Below are 25812 nucleotides of genomic sequence, written 5' to 3' on the forward strand. Positions count from 1 at the left end.
CAAAAAGAAATGTGTTTTTAGAAGCTGCCAAATTCTGCTACTTAGAGAAACTCCAAATCGGGAGTCTGTTAGGTTGAGATAACTGTTCCCATGATTCCAATAACTGGATGAAAACCGACGGGTATGACTACAGGTATGCATTTGACTGGAGGTCCTGTGCAAAGAGGAGACCCACGTTGACAGGAACTGAACAGACCAGAATGTGAGGATTCTTACTTGGGAAAAATAAACTTTTATCTATCACATATGCTGGATATTTTGGCTACCTTTAAGAATATCAATTCTATGGACAGAATTACAAGGGAAAGAAATTGTTTTTGTTGTTCAAAACTCTGAAAGTTTATGTTAAGGGGCAGAGTGCAAGGCCAAGTAGGCAATAACCCAAAGATGATTAGCATGTTAGATCAGGCCCAGAGTAGAGGCAGTGTGTCTATTTAATGGGAAACATGCAAACAAGGCTACGATGCAGTGTGCAGTGCAGAATGAATAACCGTACTGAGCAGGTGAACAGCTATGCCAACCATTTCTACTTCAAATGCATGCCTGGCAGAAGTAAGTGAAGGATTGTATTGCACTTAAGTTCTTTCCCCAAAGTGACTGCTGAAATTGAAATAAAACCAGAAACACAATCATATAACACATGCCAAACTAACAAAAGAAGGGACGAGGGTAAGTGCAAATATATACCTGTTGGTGTGAAGGTAAAGGACGGGACTGGAAAATCAAAACAAAATACAAACCAGTTATTAAGCTGAAGAGAGAAAGGGAACATATCACATTAGTATAAATCAAGCAGACAGCTGAACATAAAACAAATGTAAATAACCAAGCCAGTAGGTCTGACACTCTGATACATGAATAAAACCAAATCTGAGGTAAAAAGAAAAAAAAAAAAAAAAGAAAAAAAAAAAGCATGTCTCTACAGGTACCATTTTGAAGTGTCTGACATTCTAGTCCACTTGGGAGGGGAACTGTCTGGGTTAGCCTGTGAATGACCCTGCATTTAGTAACAGAGATTTAGCTCACAGCTTCAGTACAAACAGGAATCCTCCAATATTAATCATTTCCAAACACTGGGTGATGGATTCTTAAACAAGTATGATCAGGGTTTTGCTGGAACCTTCTCTAGACATCTGAAAGTAAACGCTTATTAAATGGACTAATAGATGCACATAAGTATTCATTATTGGAAGGGAGGAGGAAAAAGAAGAGAAGGAGAGGAAGGAAAGAAGGATGGACAGAGTGTCCAGGGAAGAGGGAAGAAAGGAAAGAGCAACACTGAAACAAAGAGAATCACAAAGTCAAACTGTTTCCCTGACAAGAGACACCTGAATCTCATAAAAACAGCAGAGCCCTACATTTTTATCCTCATAAAAATTTGTGAAAAGACCAAAAAAATGTGGTGTTTTCAACTTTAATTCCTCTGGCACTGTTTACAGTCAGGGGCTTTCTAGGAGTAGGCTGAACATTTTTTAATGCTATGCTGGAAGCTAAACAACAGAACAATAACTCCCCTCTGAGAACCTTCACTCTGCAGTTATAAATCTTAATCTAATCAATAATGCCTGAAATTGAACTGCAGACCTCAGAAGTAGCAGCTTGGCCTCCCCCGCTTTTCCTAGCTGCTCCCGTTCCAAGTGTGGGATGACACCACAGAAATTTCCATGCCATTTCATAGAGGGAGGAGACCGACTTATTTTCCAATCTCTTCCCATTAATTTAAAGTAAATGCTGCCTTGCTAAAGAAAGCAAGGAAATCTACATCACTCCTTTTAAGATGAAAACTTGCTTTAAAAAAATACTCAGGAAAAACAAACTGGACTATTGACTACTTATCAAGTCTAAAAGAGCTCCTCAAAATGCATTTTTCATGTGAACCTTGATAAGGAATGTATTTTAGGATCAGAGCTTTTGGGAGTGGAAAGTAGAACCTTGTAACACCCCTTCAACTGTCACCTCTTACCAAACCAGTCTGTCTCTGAGCATACGAGAAGAACAACAAAATCCTCAAGGCTACACCCAATTTGTATACTGGCCTTCGTTTGCAGTAGTCTAAAGATTTCTAGTGTGTGTGTGCATGTGTGTGTGTGTGTGTGTGTGTGTGTGTGTGTGTGTGTGTGTTTCATTTAGGTCTTTTCAGAGATTCAATGTAATTAGCTACATTCAAAAATTCAGAACCTTAGTAATGTCTTCAAAAAAAAAGGAGTACATTTGAAACCTAAAGCTATTCAAGAAAGAACAGAGTGCCTGAACATTAATTGGCAATCACAAGGACAAGGAGAAATAGGAATGGTCCTTGTCATTACTTCTTCGAGCTAAATGCTACTCCCAATTTGAGGAACTAGAGATGAAAAAAGGTCAGAACTAACGGAAGTTGTCACTGCTGGCACACCGAAGAACAACTTAATTCTCAAACCCTGCAATAATATATCATGCTTTCTGTGTGCTCAGGGACAGTGTGCCCTGTGCGTGGACCGGGGGTGTAGGGTCCGGCAAGTGTCACACGGAAAGACGAACGTCGACGAGAGTGGCAAAAATGTTCATTTGTCCCCAAAGTCATACTCTGTCTTCCTATCTATAGGTCAACAGGCTCTTTTCGCTTATTTCTTTAAAATACTTCACTTTCTATTTTGCTAAATTACTGGCATTGTTTTTGAAACACAAAATTTGAGATCTCAAAATGCACTTTTAGAAAAATTATGTAGAAATAGAACTATGAAAAAGTGTCAGTAGGACAAATAAGGAAAGTGGAATGAAGTGCCCGTCACATTACATTTGTAATTATGCTCTAGGATTTCTGCTTAAACAGAAGCTGGCCGAAAAGGCAATGTCATTAGTTTAATAGATTCTGCAGAAGGATCACATAGGCATTTGTCAGCATGCTCAGAGGTCATTAGTAGAAGACAAGGAACATTTCCGAAATTAACATTTCCGACAACGTACAGAACTAAACTGCTGCAATGCACAGCTCTGACACTCATCCTCATATGAAACACCGCCTGGCTGCTTATAAAGTGGAGTGGGTCTTGGAGCTCTTTTGACCAAAAAAATCCAAGAGACTCCACATCTATATGTTAATTAGCTGCTTTTCCTCATTCAAATCCGATTTCAAAGCATAGTTCCTCCAGTACCCTGCCTGGTCCCCATTCCCTCCACCCCACCACACACAGACACGCACAAACCTCTCCTCTGCGCTGAAGCGGAGGGAAAGGCTCGGTGTCGTGACACACGGGCGACACGAGCCTGCCCTGTGCACACAGTGGGCAGCACCCCCACTGCCGTACCCCGTGAGCCCCCATTTTCCTTTTCACAGACAGGGAAATGGACATTTTGCTTTCCCTCTGGATAGGACACATATCTGGAAAAAACATCTTCTGGGATGATAGTGCCATGGGAAGTCTGTGCACACAAGGACTGAGAGGCTGAGCCAGACAGAAAACACAGGGATTTATTTTATGGCACCGGTGGTCAGTCTGTGTTGGCTCTTTTTTTCCCAAGGCTTCTTGTAACTGAGAGCACAACGATTTGGATTGTTGACCCAGTGTATTTTTTGAAATGTGTAAGAACATTCAAGCTTTACCTAGCACTAAAAATTCTCATCTAACCATATAATTAATCAGAGAAAAGACCTGATTAAAATATCTAGGAAATCTTCACTTAGGAACTATGTAGACAAGTTGTTTGCGAGAGAATTTTCTTTTAATTTGTTTTGCAGCCAAGCAAAACCTCTCCATGAGAAAGAAGGATGGACTTGTATCTAGGGCGAGTGTATAAATTGCCATCAAATCCATAGCAGTTTTTAGGGGGAAAAGAAACACTATGCATAATTTTATTAGACTACAGACATTCAAGGGACTGTGGCCTGAAACATGGGACTAGCAACTACCTTATCCTTCTCCCAGATCGAGTTCCAGAGTTGATGGATCTATGTGTACGTGGAGTTTTCCTTAACTTGTGCTAAAAATCTCGGCTAACATAGAGCGTAAATCTATGATCAATAGCGTTTGAGGCTATGTCGCAAAGGTACCTCGGCAGATTGACTCCATCTTAAAATCATAAGTTATAGCAAAATAGTAAAATTGTAGAGACATCTGTAATGTGATCATACAATCATTATCATTAATTACCAGTATGCAGATATTCAACTCTGTAACTTTAAGTCTAAGAATAAAAATGCATCGACCCTCTTCTATCTCTTAACTAAGACATACCACTGAGTCATGCGTTCATATTTACTAAGAAAAGACAAATTTTATACATAATCAAAAGGCAGTATCCTCTCAGGTGTTTCACAAAGTGCAATAACACCTCCCTTAACACTGCATAAGTTTAAAGAATGTATCACTCCTGTGACAACGAGATCACCAATTTTCCTCCAGAAGACTAAGCAATAAAAAAACTGTCGAAGAGAATCAGGTAATGGAATAACAGCCAAGTCTCAACCTATACTGATAAAACACATTTTAAAGGAGCTGAGTCCCAAGAAACCAGTGACCTCTATCCGTTGTGATGCTCCACGGAGAAGTCAACACATAGCTGCCTCAAGGAAACAATAGCACTGCCAAGAATCCGATGTATTAAAATTATTAAATGTGGGATATGTATACTCATGAATAAGGTGGAGTCAAAGTTTAAAGGCTAGCATTTCACAAGTACATTGAAGTGTGAAAAGCGTAAAGGTAACACCTTTTCTGATGCCCGCGTAAGAGCTCGTGAGGCCGTTCCTCTTCTTCCTGTGCCGATACAGCCAGATGCTGAAGACCATGAGGATGATCCAGCAGGCCGCGCCGATGCCCGCGATGAAGGCCGGCTGCTTCACCACATCGGAGATTTGCTGAGCAAGGCTGACTTGGTCCTCCGGGGACACGGGATTTCCATGAGAATCTGCAATACCATCTTCTGATTAATTCGGTGACATACTCAACATGATCAGGTAAGCATACATATGTGATATATGATAGCTGTCAATTTATTTTGTTAAGTTTTGAACAATGATCTGTTTTATAAATCATTTTTTCTTTTCTTTTCTTTCTATTTTCTTTTCCCCGAGACAGGGTACCACTATGCATTTCAGGCTGGCCTTGAACTTCACTGTGTAGTCCAGGGTGGCCTGGAATTCATGGTGCTCCTCCTGCCTTAGCCTCCAAGTGCTGGAAATTACAGGCCTGTGCCACCACGCCTGGTGAGTTTACATTTGTTTTTAACCCATCCTTCTGAAGTAAAAATGCCCATGAGATTTACAATTATTTTAAAATTTATAAAATAAATTGTTAACTTTAGAACAAAGTGTTTATTTTAATTCAAAACATGTATGACATAATTCTGTGAGACAATAAAAACAATGGTACCATTTCTCTCTATTTCAGAAAACTCTGAAGGTTTCTGCTTAGATAAAATTTCTCACAACATTGCTGACACAAATATAAAAAAGTGACACCAGAGAAAGAAACACTTTCATGTGATTATACAAATAAATAAGAAGGATTAAATGATATATAGAAAAGATATACAGTTTCTCACACTTCTACACTTCTATAGGAAGCTTCAACTAAAACTGTTTCCTCTAAAAGGTGGATATACACTCTCTATGTGTGTATCCTCTGCCCAAGATTACACTACAAAATCCTTGACTGTCTTCAAAAGACTTTTTTGCACCCATGTTCAGAAAATCCTATAAAACTGAGATTCACTAAAACACAATGAAAAATTAAGACATTATCCCTGAAAGAACTATGACTAATTTTTCTTTTAAAATAATAACCATGCCCAGAAATAGCTATAAGAAAAGAACATTAAAAATGTAAAAGAATTATCAAGTGTTATGAATAGGCAAAAAGACTTCTATTTAATGTTAGACATTTTGATTCAAGAATTAAAAATTGATAGACTATCTGACTAATAAAATTTACTTATTTTACATTTATGTCTTAAGCCTACTAAGATATTTTTCAAACCCGTCATTGTATCAGCTCACACAGAGCAGTTAACATAGTTTTTGTAGAAAACTGGGGGCCTTTGCTCTGCTATCAAAGCAATATCCCATTTTGTTGGCCCTGAGTTTTATGCCAACCCCAATTTTTTCCAATAGGTAGAATTGCCAGAGGCAATGTTCTTCCCTTACAACACCAAGTGAAACACAAAGGTGTTTCATCCATTTCTTTAGTATTCGTACTTTCTTGCAAGTCTTAAATCATTTGACTAGAGGATACACTTTACCGTATTTTTATAATCTCATATCGGTGCACCATCCCTTTTGCATCTGTTTTACTTTCTAACACCAGAAGAAGGATTTAGTGACCCTTGAAAGTTTCCACCTCTCTGCTTCCTCCTGGTTCTTCAGCGTGGTAAGGACAGATGCCTGCCTCATACAGTTACTACCCTGAGGGACATAGAGACACAACCTCTCAGACTCACCCCGACATGTGACACTGACTCTTAATCACACAGGGCACTGCCCAACCCATGCTTGTTTTTTCTAAGAACAACCAGCACTCCCCATAGGAAAGCTCCTTGGCGACTCCCAGAACACTAAGACCTCAGCCCGCAAGTCTTCTCCATCTCTAGCTCCTGCCTGCAGGTTAAATGCTTTGTTTCTGTGGCCTCTGGCCAGCCCTAGTCTCATTTCTCTTCTTTCATGAATCTGTGCCTCTCTCATCTCACAGATTCTGAGAACATTGCCTCTTCTGGATCTTAACTGATCAACACAGCTGGCCCCAGCTCTCCTTCTGGCCAAGGCTTTCCTACAGAGAGGCCGCGTCAGCAGGTCAGACAAAAGCCACAGGGCATCTGTCAGTCTAAATAAGCTTCTTGCGGAAGGGAAACCTGTCACACTGTTGATACTTAGGCATGAAGGGCACAGTGTGTGAGCATCCACAACCAATTCCTCTGATCGCCATCAGAGCAGGGCCAGATTTTAGAACAACTCTGCAGACACAGACCACCGACCAAACTAAAGAGAACTGCAATTTCGCGAATACAATCTGCTTTACAAAAAGAAATATTTTCCAGTCCAGTAATAAGTTTCCCAGAAAAAAATAGTAAAACTCCTTCTATATGAACAATACTTCTTAAAAAAGAAAAACACCCTCTACAAGTTATTTTTCTTGTGAAGTGATATTGCATCTTAATAAGACATTTGGCAGGAAAACTAAGCAGTCTCTGATGGTGACCCGAAAGAGCCTTTAAGAACACAGTGCCCCTTTCAACAAGAAGTGTAATTCCTTCTCACGTTGTACGTGTGGACAGGGGGAGCCACTGCTTTTTGGTTTTTTTCTTAACAGAATTCCAAAATTTATTCTATGGAAGGTCAAGTCTGAAAAACCTATTTTCACGAGCAATCACCTGCCTTCAAATGTTTGTTGACTGGAAGTTTTATTTCATGTTCCAGACCCTTTTATCTCTGGTTATCCTAAAAGCACTCCATCCTCTGAAAGTTCACCAGGCAGACCTATTCTTTTTATTCCTAATACACCCTTTGTATCTGCTAGGTTTATAAATTTCATGGCTATTTGCACAAGGTTAAGTTGAGTAGCTTCAGATTTTATGGAAACAGCCAAGAGAGGTTCCATGCAAGAGACCATATGGGCTTAACAGAATAAAGTGCAGTGTGACTAATGAATTACAACGGCCACTCCGTATCTGGGGCTTTGTCTCGCCGCAGCTGAGGCTGCATTGAGATATGGAGAACTGGAACATATTTATGATTGCAAGAAAACCAATTTGACCCTTAAATCCCATGATTTAAATCTTAAATAATAAAATTACAGATGGCCCTTTTCCAGGTTCATCATGCAAAAACAAGGGGTAAAAATCATACATTGTAAAAACAGGGAAAAACATCAACAATGGGAAATGGCATCATCATACTGTTGTTCATAATCTCGACTTTAATCAAGTAATACTGACATTTCACAAAAGTAGAAAATATTTGAATACCAATTATTTCCTCAATATAACTATTTCCATTATATCTTATATACTATCAGAACAGATGCATCAAGTCATTATTTGTATCATTTCTTGCATTGTTTGAAATAAACCACAAAGCTATTTTGGTTTAAAAGCTGTGTATGCAATCTTTTCTTTACAATGTGCTAAATGAAAAAGCTAAGTTCAAACATCAGACTCTGGCCCATGGCTGGGACAGTCCGAAAACTCCTCATGAAAAGCCTGAGTAGGTCTGTCATAACACAGATTTGTGAGGGAGCAGCCCCCAACCATGGGCTTTGTTCCCCACTTGGCAAGTTGGAGTCTCAGTGGGCACAGTCCCAGATCCTCACCACTCACTCAGATGCTCCCAAGCAGAAGTCCGTCCGCCTTGGAAGCCAAAGCTAAGGAAATTAAGCCGATGCCTACATGGAACAAAGTTCTACCCGATATCAAACTTTTATTGGGTTATACCACAAAAATTTCTCAAGTATACAAGGTATGATTAGAAAAAAACAAACAAACAAACTACAGTGGATGTTATTTTTTTTTAATTATTACAGTATTCATTGCTGGTAATCTCCCTCAAAATCTTCCTCCTCACTTTGAACGCTCTTACACCAACATTCTTGCCACTTTCTGAAGCATTCCTGGAAGTTCCTCTTCATGAGTATCCTTGGCTGTGTGGTCCTGGGTGCCTCCATGTCCTAAGCCAATTCTAAATGTTTACCCCTCATGGTCATTTTGACCTTGGGGAAGAGTTCAGAGGTCACACGGTTCCAAACTCAGTGAATAAGGTCGATGAGGACATGGTAATGCTTTTATTAGCCAGTCTTTCCATGGGGTGGGTGTGGTGGCAGCATTCACCACACTTTTGATAACACCTCATAAAAATAAGAAGACTTCCAGGATGGCTTAAGAAATGGCAACTACAAAGGGATATGTGTGTTCAAAGCAAAGGCAAGTATTTTGAGGAGGACTAATGGCAATGTCTTTTATTGTCATAAGCATTTTTTAAATTTAAACATATATCTTATGTTTCTATCAGCCATTGTATATGTTAGTGTCTTAACACTGGGATAGCAACAGTATTTTCAAAAGCCCTGTTTAGTTCTTTATGTGCTGCAACAAAGTTAATCAAAGATAAACGTTTCTTAATTTTTAATTAATTGTAGAATGTCATTTATATTATTGCCATGCAAAGTTAGTATGTGCTCCTTTGTGAAATGTAAGGATAGCTATGTCCTTGTTTGTATACCCTCATTTAGCATCTGACATAAAGTATGCTGAGCTTACAATTTTGTTTGTAACATACAGACACACAGTTCCTTGTGGACTTCTCAGCACCTTTGAATTCAGATGTCCTGTCTTAAATCTGACCTTATCTCACCACTTTTTAGTAACAGTAGCATTTTGCTGCTGTTTTCTTTGTTTTAGGTCTTGCTAGAAATCACACATTGATTTGTGCATCATGTTCGTACTGCATCGCCTGTAGTGAATTGGAGTCATGAATGCTTCTACGTTAGGTTTTTAAAACATTCATCTAACATTTTCAGCTGCAAATTGTATTTAACTTTCCAAGTAATTATTATATAAACATGGTCTTTAACATCTCCATTTATCTTTCTTATAAAGAGGATTACACTTTTAGTTTTTCACACCAGATAAAGCATTCAGTATTTATACATGTGTGTATTATTTATTTCACTTATGAGTATGGCCTCAATGAGAATCCATTTTCCTATGAGTGACTCTAGTTTCTCATTATTTATGGCTGAGTAGTACTTCATTTTATAGAAAAACCACATCTTCTTTATCCAGTCACCAACTGATGGGCAATTGGGCTGGTATGGGGAAAAAATGAGAACCAGGACCTGTCATGTAAAGGTACAAGATCCCAATGATGAGTGTAACTGTACTGTATACCTAAAATGTACCAATAAACTCAATGAGAAAGAAAAGTGGATTACAATTTTATTTATTTATTTATTTATTTATTTGGTACCAGGAATCGAACTCGGGTCCTTGTACTTGCAAGGCAGGCAGCCGAACCACTAGGCTAAATCCCCGGCTGGATTACAATTTTAAATAGACAGTAAATGTAAACATAATTTTTGCATTGCTAGAAATTTTCAACACTTGGCTTAAGTTTAGCATAGAAGGGTGCTTTTCCTTTTGTAAAACCAAAAAATGAGTTTCATGAGGTTACATCCTGTGTCTTCCTAATTTGCTGAAGTATCCTTGGTGGTCATTTAATACTGTTTGTTGAAGAGTTTTAAAAAATCCATAGGATAAAATTAAGATTATAATCAATATTAACAACTTTTATGTGAAATATTTAACATGTGTGCTTGGATAAGTTGAAGTTTAGTTGTGCAGTTGTGCACTACCTGTCAATGTTCTGGTCAACAATGAACCACGTATGTGACTGTGGTTCCATCACTCTATTGCCTAATAACAGCACAGATGTCCTAATCTGTGAAAGTTCACTCTGAAGTTCACGCAAGGACCAACTGCCAACAACGTGTTTCTCAGATAATATCCCCATTGGTAAACAATGCATGTCTGTACTTACACTTATAACTACCCTTGTTTTAAATAAAGTTATGTTTCGATCAGCCCTGATACATGTTAGTGTCTTATTGCCGCTATATGACACATCACATATTTTATTGAACTTGCAACAATGGCTCAAGCAGCAACAAGCAGAACAAGCAGTGCAGGGACCGCCTGTCACACAGAAGCTGCACGGACACTCACCTAACTGGATAAACTGAGGTTCACTCTTCACCCCAGGTCCGGCCCCAGTGCTGGCTGCCACTTCCACACTGTAGCGGATTCCAGGAACCAGTGAGGGAATGACCACGGAAAAGGTGGAGCCATCTACCGTCTTGTTTATATGGTACCGAGTCTCATTGCCCAGACACCAAACCTGTAAGGGGTACACAACAAAATGCAAGCTGTTGAACGATCTAAATTGATGGACAATTCAACACGGACTTAGTTGGGGCTTACATCTGGACAGAGTTTGGATTTATTATAAACCTACCAGGGAAAGTTCTAAGTCATTCCTCCCACACTTTGCTCTGAGAAAATTCTTCCACCACACACTAGTGCTAAGGGAAGTTTCAAGACCTCGTAAAACTTTCTTGGACACCATTAAAGTACTTTTTTAAGGCAAGCCTACAAATTTTTGCTCGAAGATACTCTTCAGTATACACCACAAGGCTCTACCTTATTTCATACCATTAGGGGATTCTTCCTTTTTAAAAAAACAAGAAATAATCTGCCAAAAATAAAAATAACTTGCAGAAACCTGTGCATATCCAGCTAAACAACAACACCCTATCTCTCATCATTCTATGTCCACACTGTAGGTGTAATGCAAGATGATCACATATCATAAAACAAAGGAGAGTAAAGAGTATTAATCTAACACCTCCTCCATTCTGTGGGACACAAATACTGTCAAATTCATTTCCATAAAATCCAAGAAGCAAGTGATTTAAAAGGAGGGAGAGCTTCAAAATAATATAAAATATTTTATAAATATATGGCTATTAACAATAAAACTTTATTCAGAAATAAGGACCTAGAATTTTATTCATCTTTATGGTATGATGCTGGACTACTATCAATGAGAGAAACTGGCAATCTGATCTTATATTTAGATGGGAACAGGAATTAATCTTTCATAATATACATGAAAACGTAGAGAGTAAAACTACACAGTTGATGTGAAAGAAAATCAGTCTTGTAATTATAAAGTTATTTTATACCTTGCTAACCTTGAAAGGGATATTTGTGATAGGAAACTATTTGGAAGAAGTTGGAAAGTTTCAACTTTGTTATTTGTCCTGTTGTAGTTTGTATTGTCTTGAGCCTCTCAAAGGGAAAGCTGCACTTTTCCCAGTGGCCCACGCTCCGTGGCTCTCCAGGGCTCCCGTGCTCAGGATGTGGGTTAGAGATCAGCTCATGACGTGGCGTCATATTCGTGCCAAGACACCAGAGTGATCCCAGTTACTCATATTTAGCACTTGATGACTTTGACTGGCTCATGTTTTGTATGTATTTTGTTGTTATTTAAAATGTAAAGAAGTAAAGCAGGACATATGTTGCTCAATTAAATAAAAAAAAAAGTTTTAAATTTTCAAAAAAAGAGCATCACAGAGTGATCTTTCACAGAATTAAAGGACTTTGGCAGGGCATGAGAATATTTGGACTCAGTTTCCATAAGAGAATGATCCATAAGATGGGAAACCATACTCTCTATTCTTTATGATAGCAATATGGAGGGATAGTTAGCTTCAAGTAGACCATTGTCTAAACTGCAACAGGAAATTAGATTCAGTTAATCTGAAAATATCAGTGGCCTCTATCTCTGGGTCAATAACCTTTCATTTTTTCATTGAAAATTAATATTATTATAATATAGTTTTGGTACATAACACCAGCAAATGGTCAGACACTATACCAGGATCTGACCATTTGGAAATAAAGATTCCTTTGTGGATACTTCTCCCCAATTACATTACACAGCTGAACCGAAGCCACAAACTGATTTTGTACCAGTCAATCAGGTTCTGAAAGGCATTTTATTATTTTAAATTGACCATGAAGTTAAGTGAAATCCACCCTTTCGCATTTCCTGAAGAGTGAAATGAGTTTTGATTCTTAGGGGGAAAATGCCTACATTACACAATTTCGCTTGAGAGCTGAGACATCGTCTCATTTTAAATCTTTACAAGTCTTCTCTAACAGTCTATTTCTCTGGACTGGAGCACAAAGAGCATCCTGTCATCTCCAGTGTTGAAATAACCTTGAAACTCATGAGAATGCACTTGAAGACCATGGACATTTTTACTTTGTAACAACTCACTGACTCTACAAAATTGGATTCGAGATACCATACAACACCCACAGTGCACTTACGGAAACATTTTAAGTACTTTTAGGAAGTCTATCCCTATTAATACATACAAATTTAATAAGTTGACTTTCAAAAATATAAGCTTAGTATATTTAGTCATTGTACAAATTAATTTGCTGCTCAGAAAAATTTGTGGTTTGCCCTTTGGGCCTTAACTGAAGAAGCACATCAGAATCACTCAGAGAGATTTACTGAAATGCATGTGCAAGGGTCCGTGGCAGGCCCACTGACTCAGTCGGGGGGTGGAGGGCATCCATGTGTATTTGGAAAAACATTCTACAGTTCATCTGGTGCTGGCCTAGAGTTGAAAATCCCTGACCTATGCAAGAGAAGGTGGATGTGTTGGCTTCTTAACCTGCTCCCTTTCCTTCCTCCCTGCCTTCCTGTCTTCCTTCTTTCTCTCCCTTCCTCCCTCCTTCCCCTGCCATCCCCAGATTCTTTCTGAGGCAGGGTCTCGCTTTGCAGTGCAGGCTGCCCTTGAACTCACTGTACATCCCAGGCTGGCCTTGAACTCGTGAGGATCTTCCTGCTTCAGCTTCCTGAATGCTGATTATAGGCTTGCAACACCATGTTTGGCTTTAACCACAATTTCATAGTGAAACATACACATTAAGGTGTGTCCACTCCCAATTTCAGTTCTGAATCAGTAGTTTTACATTTCACTACCTACCAAATCTCAGTTTCCTACCTTAATCCCAATTTGAAATGCTCAGATATAGAAGATGAGGCTTAAATTACATAATTTGACTAATAAGTAGAAAAAGGAGCACCACATAAGTAGATATCATCGTGTACAATATACATTTTGGAGTTAAAATTCTAGCATCCGGTATGTTTACATATGTGATGGAAAGATATACATAAAATCTATGTTGTTTTGAAGTTTCCTGACCCAGTGTATCGCCAGTATATCGATTATACATTTCTCACTGATTATTAAGAAGCTCTTATAAGACAGCTTAAATATAGTAAATTCAATCACGCTCTTTACATCTCATGTCTCAGTTATTGACACATCTTGGGATGCTTTAAAATATTTGCTTATATGTATTCATGTTAAGACTGTATTCACTGAAAACAGCTCACTATTTCACAGGTAAAATAATTTTGCAGACTTACTTATAAGATTAATTTCCTTGATAATACAGTACATATTTTAAGATGTACACAAAATTACAGAAATGAATATACAATTTTTTCCAAGACACAAAATTCTCCTTTGAACATGAAACCAAGTTTATAAAAAATAATTTTTATACACATAAAAATAAATCTTCTGAACTAGTTCTAAGGTTGTCAAATTTAAAAGATGCAAACATAAGCAAATGCCTTTGACTGCATTTGACTGTACACAGCCAGTTCCATACAATACTGAAGTCCCGGAAAATATATTTAAGCTCTTTTTAAAGAACAAAATTTTTTTTGTCATTTAAATTTGATATTTGTGTAAACACGGATGTGTTTATTTTTGCATCACTTATATTCTCTCTCAAATTAAATATTTTCTCTACTTTTTCTAGCAAATAAAATTATTCCCAAATTACTAAAGGGTTTTTTAAAATAATGTAGCATTTTGGTAGTTTTGCCAGCAGATGGCGCCAAACATCTATGAACAATTTATCCAGCTTGCTTTTTCTTTTGTGGGAGTAGAGGGGTTGCCCATGAGGAAATGAACACATGTGTATTACCTTATATTCCTGGACCATTCCGTTCTGAGCATCCTCTGGAGGTGGCTGCCAGCTGACAAGAATGGCAGTTCCATTTCCATCATTCTTTGACACAGTAACACTTTGGGGTGGGGCACTTGGTGCTATTAGATTGTTTTAAAAAGAAGTTTATTAGATTGTGTTGCAGAACATGAAAAGCAGATAATTCACATTTACCAACAGTAATTATATATCTGTTGCACTGATACCCTATTTGCATATTTTAAAGAGGTGTGCTATTTACATCTCAAACTACTTGTTTTACTTGAAGCCTGCTAACCCATTGTTATTAATTTTCCATTACCAAAGTAACACAGATTACTTTCAAAAAACATTAAAACAATTCTTATTTATAATATCCTGTAACCCTCATCTCATGCCACACCAAAACAAAGTGTCCGAAGTATGAAAGATAAACACTAATCATTCACGAAAGACACAGTAAGGGAAACTCTGGGATTTTTCTTTACAATACTCGTGTGCCATGTAATTTTTTACTTTTATGTAAACATTGCTTTTTAATTTTCAAGAGCGCTAGCCATACCGGTTTGTCTGTAACTGATGAGTTTCCAGAAATATGAGGCATACGGAAGAAATGCTAGCCATGGAAAGCCCCGGACAAACCAAGATACTAGTCACTTCATCTACAAATCATTAACTGAACTGACATTCAATAAATGTATCTAACATATGGATCTTCAACGTGAACTTTCGGTATGAATAATTAAACATACACTGTATATGTGTGTATAACTGCAATACAGTACTGTGTTCACATTTGCACATTTTTACGTGTAGGCTACTACTGAGGTAAGTCAACTGTTATAGCACCTTGTTTTTTATAGTTTTTCTGAGATAGATTCTCTTATCAAAGTCTAATGTTTGAAGTATGAAAGCATTTAATAAATCTAATGCTCTCCTAACATTTTAATAATTTTAATTATGTTAAAAAAAGCCCAACAAATACACTGCAATGCATAGAAATTACACACTTCATTACACTTGCCTTCTTCTAAGGTCTTGGCAAACTTGATTTCACTATCTGCTCCTTGAAATTCATTAAAAAAAGGGCGTGCCTTGATTTCATAGTTGACGCCCTTCCTGAGGTCAGGGATAACCACACTGTTTTTGGTTGGGGCTCTCACTTCGAAAACTAACCACTCCGACTCCCCATGGCTGGGTCCAGAAGGCCTGTAGAGGATTTTATATCCTTGAATATACTGAGACTGTTGGTCCACCTACGAAAACAACAAATAAAAGTGCAATCTTTCATACCTTTGCTTCATTAGAAAATAATGAAAACTATATGTAACACAACGCAGAAAATAATTTCTGTCAGGCTCCACTCTGTGTATTGCTAGTTTACATAAGTGGAATACTAAAAACCACTATCTTTTGCAAGTTAATATAAATTTATATATTAAAGACACATGTGAGTGTGAAGGGGATGTATTTTATTAACTTTTCATTTGAAAAGCTTACTTACTGCCTGGAAATATTTTTAAGTTAAAAAAAAACTGTGTGATAATGAGCCTATATTAACTTACATATTCTAGTTAATATTTTGTATTTCTTTCCCCCGAGACTAGTAAAGTCTAATAGAAAAAATACACAAAGATAAAAATTATTTTGTCCTTTGAAACCAGTCCACAGATAGCATGATAAATGATGCTCACACAGTAAAGTTATTATTTGCATAGAAATGAGCAACAGGTAGTGAAATTACATGTGTGTATAATCATATCACAGAAGTCACATGCTTCTTAAAAATGAAATCAAATATTGCAAGAACTTACTGTCCAGTGCACTTCAACTGAAGAGGAAGAAAGGATGGTTGGGTTGTGCAGATGCAGGACAACGTTGCCGAGTTCTCTCTGGACCTGCTTGTGGTCCACCCCCTGACTTGTTGGTGGAACATCTGCAACATTCAAGAAGAGTGGGTCCGGTCTTACACAACTTTGGCAGATGGATGAAAGCACAGTGTAACAGTCCTTTCATTCATAGCAACTCAGAAAAGAAGAAGCACCGGGACTGAGGCCAATTGATACGGAATAAAGAACACCTTAACCTCGTTATTGGGATCAGAAGAATAGCTACACCAGAGACGGGGGAGAGGAGACAGGAGGCGGTGAGAGAGAGCAAGTAGAAGGCATGCACAGGGCCAAAGGGGCAGAAGGCAAAGGTAACAACGGCAAACAGCCGCTTTTAGTGGCTCTTCTTATCATGCAACGGTCTCACTTTCTCTCTGAGAATGAGAATGCTATTGCAAGCTGAGTTTCCTAAAACCTTCTGTTGTGATAGGAGCTACACAACAAGGAAAAAACAACAAAAAATTGCAACAGAGTGGATGGACAAAGAGAAGTATGGGGCCATGGTGAGCGAAAAGCAAGCTCGGGAGGAAGTCAGACACTTTACATTTTCTCAGAGGCACCGTGGTATATTCCAAAATAAGGAAGATGGCCAGTGAGGGGCTGAGCCAGCAGTAAGAGATACGAAAGCCACCATTAAGATCAATGAAACAAATCTGATTACATCTGGTTATCACAGACTGCATCTAAAACTCACTGGATTGTCACCCTCCCGGCTCAGGAACATTGTCTTTCCCACTGATCTCCCCCGCCTCTGTAACTTTACCTACCATCTACTTGTAGGGCCAGAGTGAAGCGCTAGAATAAAATACACATGCAGGTGAATTTCCCACCTGAGCAACTCAAAAACCTTATTGTCTGGAGACGTTTATTCCACATTTTGCTACGCGCCACGTGGTGAAATAATAACGTGCTTTTCCTAATAACAGAATTATTAGGCTCGTAGTTCTTACCCAAAGAAGATATGTTTATCTTCAAAATAAACATTTTATAAGGTAAGTACTATGATTTGTACCTCAAACCTTCATTTTTCTTGATTAAAATAAGCCTATCTGTCAATTCCTTCAGAAAAATTCCTAGATTTCTCCACCAATTTACGAAAGGAGTTTATAATATTATTTCAGAAAACCGAGCACCCAGAAGAAAAATGGAAAGTGATGCCTAATATTATACTGTCGAGCAGCTTATGAACTGATCTTTTATCACTTTTTCTTATTTTGCTGAAAGAGATGTACCATCTTATAATGTAGAAGGTCTTTCTCAAAATTCAGAATCAGATCTGGAGGCAATCTTAGTACCTTATTTGACTGCTTCCCCTGTGTTGGAATTCTGTATAAACAATCCCTGAGGAGAAGGTTCAGGACTCACTCACTGTGTGGAATAACTGGTTTTCCCTTTTGTGCATTATGTACCTATTCTGTTACATTCTGTGCATGTACACATTTTCTTTAAAAATGGTTACAGAAACTATGTCTGCTCCCTTCTGAATTTTAAGCAACTCCTCATTAGACCTCTGGCTTTCTCCCTTTTGGTTACAAACTCTGTACTCTCCCGCCAGATGTTTTTCAAGTTCTTCCCCAGGTTCCTACTGTGGCCATGACCTTCAGGCAGACTTTAATGCATCTCAAAAGCAGTCCAAAACTTAAACGAATGAAATAGGCCTTCATCATTTCTACTCTTCGGGCCTTTCCTGTTGCATGGAGGTTAGAAAAGCATGGATCTTCCATATGGCAGTCTTCTCATGGGAAAGGATGCCATATTTCCTCTAAAGTTTTAATTTTCTGGGCTATACATGTCTTGAGTTTCTTTTCCTATGATGCTTTCATAGCTTTCATTTGGTGCCACAATCTTTACTGCTTTCTTAAAAGTCCGTTTGAAAACACAGTGCCCACCACAAGCACATTACTTCATTCTTGATCACATCAATTCCGAGAAAAAAGGGGAAGAGTACTAGATTTAGACATAATTGCACTAATCCCAGCAAAGACGACATTTGTTCTTTTGGCAACTTCATCACTCGGTTGATCCAACAGATTTCTTAATTGACTTCAAACACTAAGTTTGTGCCATTCCAGAGCACCCCCCAACACTCCCCTTAAACTTAATGTTTTCAGTCCACCCTTTTATCTTTCAACCTCAGTTCAAGTACCAGAAGTTTTAAACACTCTATTAATTTTAATCTTGTTAGTGCTGGTTCATCATTCCAGTCTCTCAAGATATATTTAAGGCCGATGCTGTCATCATTTGGATCACTAGCTGCCTTTCTTGGTCTTATGATAGCTGCACATTTTATGAACTTTTAGTCCAGACTCTGAAAGGAATACAAATCTGCTATGCAGATATAAACTGAAAGTCTGATCTTGTATATTAAGATGTTGATTAATTGATTTAATCTGTGTCCATTCTGAGGAAGAGGATTATTTGGCCCCATTTCATAGGCAGGATGACTTAAGCTCAAAGCCCCTGACTAACTTGCTAAAGGGCACAGAGAAAGAAAACTGAAGAGCTGAGATGAGCAATTCTTGGATTTCACAATGGTACTCCTCTTTCCTCAAGATCGATCTTCTGATCGGCATGCATGTGTGTCACTTAGGTTTTTCTATTAGCTATGTATGTAGAAAGGGAAATTGATTAAAATCTTTTTAGACAATTATGTTCAGACAAGATATCAGCTACCTCTTCATTGAAAAATGAGCACATGTCACAAAATCATTTGTAGGAGTGAGAGACTGAATAGTATTAAGCGGTAGTCAATCAAAAACTTTCAGTCAGAATCCACTGGATAGAGAATGCTGTTTAAATTCATTTCACAGCTGTCATAATTTCTGCATTCTTTACAAATGCGTATCTAATGTTAGAAACCTCAAACCGCCTCAAGGAAGGCTCCAAGTATATTAAAACTCCTGATGAGGTGACTCATAAGTGCAAATATAATCATTGGGTGTGCTGAACTCACACAGCAAGAGACAGACGTGGGCATGTTCCACAAGTTGGCTTGCTTTGACTGAATTATGAAGCAAACAGTCCTTCTGAAAAGACTGTGTACATACATACTTTTTAAAAAGACAAAATATGAAATATGGCTGGCAGATCCAATCCACACCAGGAAAAAAGCAGTGTTTTCCAATCATCTTGTACATGATTTATTCGTGTCATTATAACTCATTTACAGTTTTTCCTTTGGAAATGTTAACTCAAGGTAGAAACATAATTCCTTGTATGTTCAGCAAAAAAATTATATTTCCAATCATTAGCCTCTAGAATTACTTTTATTTGCTAAAATACAAACATGCACATTTTAATTACAATAGAATAAGGTTGAAAAAGCACTGGCTGATTGAAATGTATGCTTTTCTCCAATATATAATAAATTTTACTCATATCATTAAAATAATACAATGAGCAAGACAGTGGACTGAGGATAATAATCTGTCTATTGCAAGATAAAAATAACTTCCACAAAAGATAAAAACAGTATATACAAAAACTTTTAAAGTGAAGAAAATTTCCATTTGTTAAAGTGAATAATTTTAAATATCTTAGAGGTGGCTTTGCATATGTCCCTTTTTTCTTGTCTCTGTTTCTTCAAACAGCTTTGACCAGAAATATGTCTTTTTCATTTATAAGTTTCATATGTCATGATCCACATAATTGACGTTGGTAGAAAAGTCAAATAACATAAAAAGTATTTTTCCCCTGTTTGGAGGAGGATGATTGGACAGGTGGATTAAAAACAAGTTCCTGAAGATCTCTTATATTTATGTGATTTAAAAAGTATTACTTGGTTAGGATAATTTTTGCTAATTCATCAAAAAGATAATGGATACTAAATCTACAGATAAAATTTACAATTACAATATAATTAAGACTTTATGTTCACATGTAACTATATTTAATAACCTAGAAATTGAATAAAACACATACATGTTTCACATGGTTTTTTTTTTTGTCTCATTTCAATTCGATTTTAAGAGAAATGGTCCCTCACGTTGTCATTATCTTCAGATTCTCAGGAAAATAATAAAGTTTTTTTTTAGAAATTTTGGCTGTGTATTTAAAAAATAAATTCAGCTATGTGGACCACAAAATGCAAATGCCCCATCTTATCACACAGTGCAACTGTGTGCCTATACAATTACAATATTTAAGGTTGAGTAGGTGTCACAAGGCTAAGTGGATCAATATTTACCTTGTGTTTTCACTGGATCTGATATTTGGCTTGGATCACTAATTCCATATGCATTAGCTGCCCTCACAAGGAAAAGGTAAATTGCATTAGGTTTGAGTCCTTTGATGGCAAACACTTCTGTTTTCACATTCTCTGCTACGGTCTGCCAGCTGCTACCAGATGCATGGCTAAGGATAGAAACACAAGTTAGAACACGCATATGTAATGGTTAAAAACTAAAAAGAACAACCAGAAACATCCTTTGCACTGTACCTGAAAGCCTCTATAATATATGATGTAGGCGTTGCTCCTGAATTCAAATTTGGTTGCCATGATAAAGTAACTGTATTTCTGCTAACATCTGTAACTTCAGGTTTTGAGGGGGCACTAGGGATTAAGTTTGGGTCAGTGGGCCTAGGCGGTTGAACAGGAACTCCAAATTCTAGCAAGAGGGGATATAAAAGAAAAATGTTCAAATAAATATAAATGCATAAATATTAAACATATAAATGTAGGTAACATAGCCACACATATTCTTAGACAAAAAGACATTTATTGCACCAATTTACTAGTACATAAGCAACGGAATTTTCAGCTTTATTTTAAGACAAAATACTAACTTACCTTGGACTTCAATGTAGGCGCCCCATGTGGCTTCACCACTTGGGGTGGATGCAGTACAGGTGTACCGACCAGTGTCACCCAGCTGCAAAGGCAGACAGAGAATAAATATCTTGAACAATCAAGAGCTTACTGGGCTGGAAAAGCAATTACAGGTTTGTATACAGTCCATGAATATGGATAAGAGCATTAAAATGCACTAACCAGAATATCCCTCTTAATTGAATATATTTTATGGAAAGAGAAGGAAAATATTACATGAAGACAGAAAAGAAGAGGCTTTATATTATTATCCTAATTGTGTAATAAAATATGATATTTAAATGCATTAACATATTATCAGCATCAGGAACAATTACTACTGAAGTACGCAATCTTCAAATGGAAAGAGCTAATCTTTTTTCGCTAAATCATATCTTCATGGTTAATTAATCTTATGTTTAGTAGTGCTTTATATTTCATCAGTAGCATCTCCTCAGACAATGAGATAGTTTTTGTTTTTTGGTTTTTTTTGGAAAAAAAATAGGAAAAAGTCATAAAAGGATTTCTCCTTAAAGTAACTCCTCTTTTTGCCCAGTTTTTTTTCCCAGTTTTTAAAACTTAAATTTGAGGTAGTTTAAGAAATATAAAGCAAACTTGGTGGAACAGACACTTTATTTCTCCAGAAAACTGAATACCAAACAAACAAACAAACACACAAAATAAAACAAAACAAAAAACAAACACTGGCTGCATATTCAACTTTAAGATCATTAGAAGCAAAATAAATCCATACACCTCTGCTTAAACAATAACTGTACAAGTAGCATAAGATAAAGCAAGAATGTTGTCTGGAACTGCACTGACCAAGTCACAATCACTGTCACAAAGAAGTACAACATAGTAACTATTGTAGCACACAAAATGAACTGTGATGCTGATATAAAAATTCCAGAGTGGCCACCCACAATAGGCAATAAAACAACTGAAATCTATATTTATTGCTGTCTTGAGTTTTCTTTCATCTGTCTCAGGAGCTTGTCTGATCTTGATCTAAAAAGAAAAATCAAAGCAATACAAAAGAATAGGTCTGGAACGACATGTCCAGGGAAGGGAAATCACTCACCTCACCAACTTGTGGCTCTTCACCACTTGACATTTTGATTTGAAATGTACACTCTCTGTGCACAATGCTTCAGAGCTTTGCTTTGCATACACAGTATTGTGTAACTGTAAAATGCTTAACCAAACACTGTAGAAAAACCGTTCAAGTGCACTGCACATAAAATTGTACTAGAATATCTCTTGGAAAAAGCTGCATCATATCACTACTCAGTATTTTCTCTCCACAAATCCCCCTATATTTCCTTCAGCAAGTCTTAGAAAGCTTTATTCTTGCATGAGACCTTAAACTATTTGCCATGGGCTAAATAATGAAGCAAATCATTTCAAATACACAAACGTGTCTGAACAATTCTGAAAAAAATGAAACACCAAATTAAAAATATGTAATAGTTTTATTTAGCATTACATTAATCCTCAAAGATTTCACCACTAGTTTCTAGACACAAATACAGAGTAAAACAGAACAGGGAGCTTGGGGTATCGTTTCAAGTTACCTTAACATAACGGATCTGCAGCATGCCACTCTCCAACTGTTTGATTCGAGAATCTTGGGTTGAAACAAGGACTCCATCCTTTCTCCACAAGACTGTGGGCACCGGACTCCCTGTGGCCACACAGCTGAGGACTAAGGTGCCATCCACTGCTACGGTCTGGTTCACAGGACCTTGCCGAATGACTGGAGGAGGCCTATCTGCCATCACTGCCAGAAGAAACGACAGAAAATGGATTTCTGCAACTGGAGGCAGTTTTCTAATCATCCAAGCAACAGCAGTTGCTGCAGGCTTTGAAACAAACTAAAAATAATTAAACAAGTAATGAAAGTAGGAGACATGCATTATTCAGAACTCATTTAAATGATTATTGATCTAGAATATTAAAATGAGATACGATGTATTCCTCTCCAATGACCAACCACTGACTGAGCTTGCTTCACTGTCAAGGAATCTGTCTAAGAGTTCAGGAACTGAATGGTCTGTGGATGATGAGGCAGAGATACATAGATGCAAGGATGGAATACTGCAAACATAAAAAAAAGACACATAAAATCATTTCTCCCTGGGAAACACATGAGACAAATTTTAATGAGTGAACCATAATCAATCCGACATTTCAGAACTCTGTTTTGCATCTGACAAAAAAGTGATGGTCCCATGCCAGAGTGTTTACTGTTTTTGGATTCAAAAAGAGGCTTTGGACTTTCATTTACACACCAACTGGATCGAACTCCTGTATCTTTTTATTTTATTTTATTTTTGGTATTAAAATACACATGGTTGAAAATTAGCCAACTATAATGAATTCAAAGAAACTAGAAAACTGCCCAAGGATATTGTTGGTAAAATGATTAAAAAAGATAACTCAAAATGATATTCAGACTGGAAAAATACCATACAATCACAGTGAAGTGATCACGGATAGAAAATGCATTTCTGTTCATTCTGCTACCTTGTAATAGTTTTCATGCACTACATAAAGTAGCAATGAAAAACATTGTATTATATATAATTAGTTATTCCTATATATAAATCTAAAACCAGAAAACTCTGAAAAAAAGCCACTGTTTTATGGAAAATCTAAAAAAGTATAGGGAAAGTAGAATAAATCCATTAGAATCTATGAGGCCCATTTTGTGACTGAGGTACTTTTTGCAAAACAATATTTTTTATTGTATTTAATTTTTTGGTACTGGGGATTGAAAGTATTTTTTAAATTAATAAAAAGAAGAAAAGCTACAGGAATTTCCTGTAATTATTAAGCTTTAGAAAGGCAGGGACAAGGGGAAAAACATGAGAACCAAGATCTGCCATGTAAAGGTACAAAATCCCAATAATGAATGTAACTGTACTGTATACCAAAAATGCACCAATAAACTCAATTTAAAAAATTAAATAAAATTATAGTGCATTAAAAAAAAGAAATGCTGGGTATCAGTTGAAGTAAAAAAGGAAAGATAAAACCATAACTACGAAAGAAGACACTAAGAAGTTGCCTGATTAAAGGAAGCTGGTTGCCAGAGTAACTAAATTTTGGATGCAATGTTGTGTAAATCTGCACGTGGCATGTTCAAAGTTTTATGCACCAAAGATTTTCACAAGCTAGAGTCACACCTCAATTTGTTCCTCATTAATCATGCAATACTTATTAGTTTTGTGCATCCATATTTTCAAAAAAAAGGAAAACAATGGAGTGAAATCAGTAAGTGCAATAACATTCTCCTAGTATTCCGCTGTGCCTTCAATACCGGTGTGACATTTGCAAATACTATGGAGCATATAAAAAGAATTTTGAAACTTGGCAAGACTGTTGAAAGCTACCACATGGTTGGAAAATGTAAGCCAATAATCCCTTTGCTTAAAATTTTTGAATTGCTACTACATTATCTCTTGAGATTTGCTAAAATCAAATTAGAGGTCCCACATAATATGTATGATAAAAAGAATGAAAATATTTCATTTCATTGGGATTTTTATTAAGCCCCTAGTGTTCTTTTAGTTGTAAGAAGAAATGAATATGTACTTCCAGACGTTAATTACATCAGTAAGAGAATGCTTCTCGAAATTGGTTATAATTAAGTCAAATAAAGGCGTAGTTTACATTTGATAGTATTGTTATAGTTAAGAACAATATCCAAAATCTGGAGATGTATTCACTTCAGTTTCTATGTTTACAGGTCTTTTATGCATGGATCTTATTTAGCACCATGCACATATCTCCATTCATCCTAACCCAGTTTATTATTGCTATTTCCTCTATCATTTATTTTTGCATTGTTCCTATCAGGCAGTTAACAAAAAAATAAAGCAGGAAAAAAATCAGCTCCATCATCTACCATCTAGTTTTGGGTAAGTTCTTTAAATTCTTTAAACCTTGGGATTTTCTTTTTTTAATCAGTAAAATGAGGATGATACTTGTTCGAACTACCTTGGGATTATTATGAAAACTTAGATAAAATAATAAATATGAAAGTGCTTGCTTAACTGGAAAAGGCTAGACATTCATATACACTAAGCTATCATGTCCTTTTCTGAAAAAATGAATATGCAAAAAAATGAATATATCTATATGTAAATAGAGCTGGAAGATTTAAAAATTCATTAAAACAATTTCACTTTTTAGGTTAAGTACATGAAACCCTGGTATTGTCATTTATTAGAATAAGGAACAAATGACAGGTTTAAACACACCAAAGAATGCAGCACACTGGAGTCAAATTTAAATGTAGGAATTATAGGACTAATTTCAAATCAGAATCTAATATGTTCTCATGGGAATTATGAGAATTGAAATACAGTATCAGGCAGTGAAGAAGTGTAAGAAACAGAAATTTTTACCAAACCAAGTAAGCACATGAACTTTGGGTCAGAAAGATGCAGTTTTATAAAATACAAATGTCCTCATCCGCCCTGTCCCAATTGCTACAAATCACTATCAAGCATTTGAGTGTGGCCAGGCGACTGGGCAGCAGATGTGCAATTTTACTTAATTAAA

At 36.9% G+C, this 25812-nt stretch overlaps 1 protein-coding gene across 11 annotated transcripts in view; it reads right to left on the reverse strand.

The window, feature by feature from the left end:
- The window catches only part of Robo1 (roundabout guidance receptor 1), a 744872-nt gene that overhangs the window by 50204 nt on the left and 668856 nt on the right, over window positions 1–25812 (reverse strand). For 8 of the 11 annotated variants that reach the window (XM_033768167.1, XM_033768171.1, XM_033768166.1 and 5 more), the window contains 10 exons: window positions 22818–23023; window positions 21223–21304; window positions 20872–21040; window positions 20620–20786; window positions 16359–16480; window positions 15569–15800; window positions 14545–14666; window positions 10687–10858; window positions 4687–4884; window positions 688–714 (listed from right to left, as the gene is read on the reverse strand). In XM_033768167.1, coding sequence (XP_033624058.1) covers window positions 688–714; window positions 4687–4884; window positions 10687–10858; window positions 14545–14666; window positions 15569–15800; window positions 16359–16480; window positions 20620–20786; window positions 20872–21040; window positions 21223–21304; window positions 22818–23023 — 1497 coding nt within the window. The remainder of the gene's footprint in view (window positions 1–687; window positions 715–4686; window positions 4885–10686; window positions 10859–14544; window positions 14667–15568; window positions 15801–16358; window positions 16481–20619; window positions 20787–20871; window positions 21041–21222; window positions 21305–22817; window positions 23024–25812) is intronic. The other 3 variants (XM_033768168.1, XM_010645689.2, XM_010645687.2) reach the window with 1 other exon arrangement.

The sequence above is a fragment of the Fukomys damarensis genome, unplaced genomic scaffold (genome assembly GCF_012274545.1).
Source record: "Fukomys damarensis isolate Sample0158 unplaced genomic scaffold, DMR_v1.0_HiC HiC_scaffold_24, whole genome shotgun sequence".
NCBI lineage: Eukaryota > Metazoa > Chordata > Mammalia > Rodentia > Bathyergidae > Fukomys > Fukomys damarensis.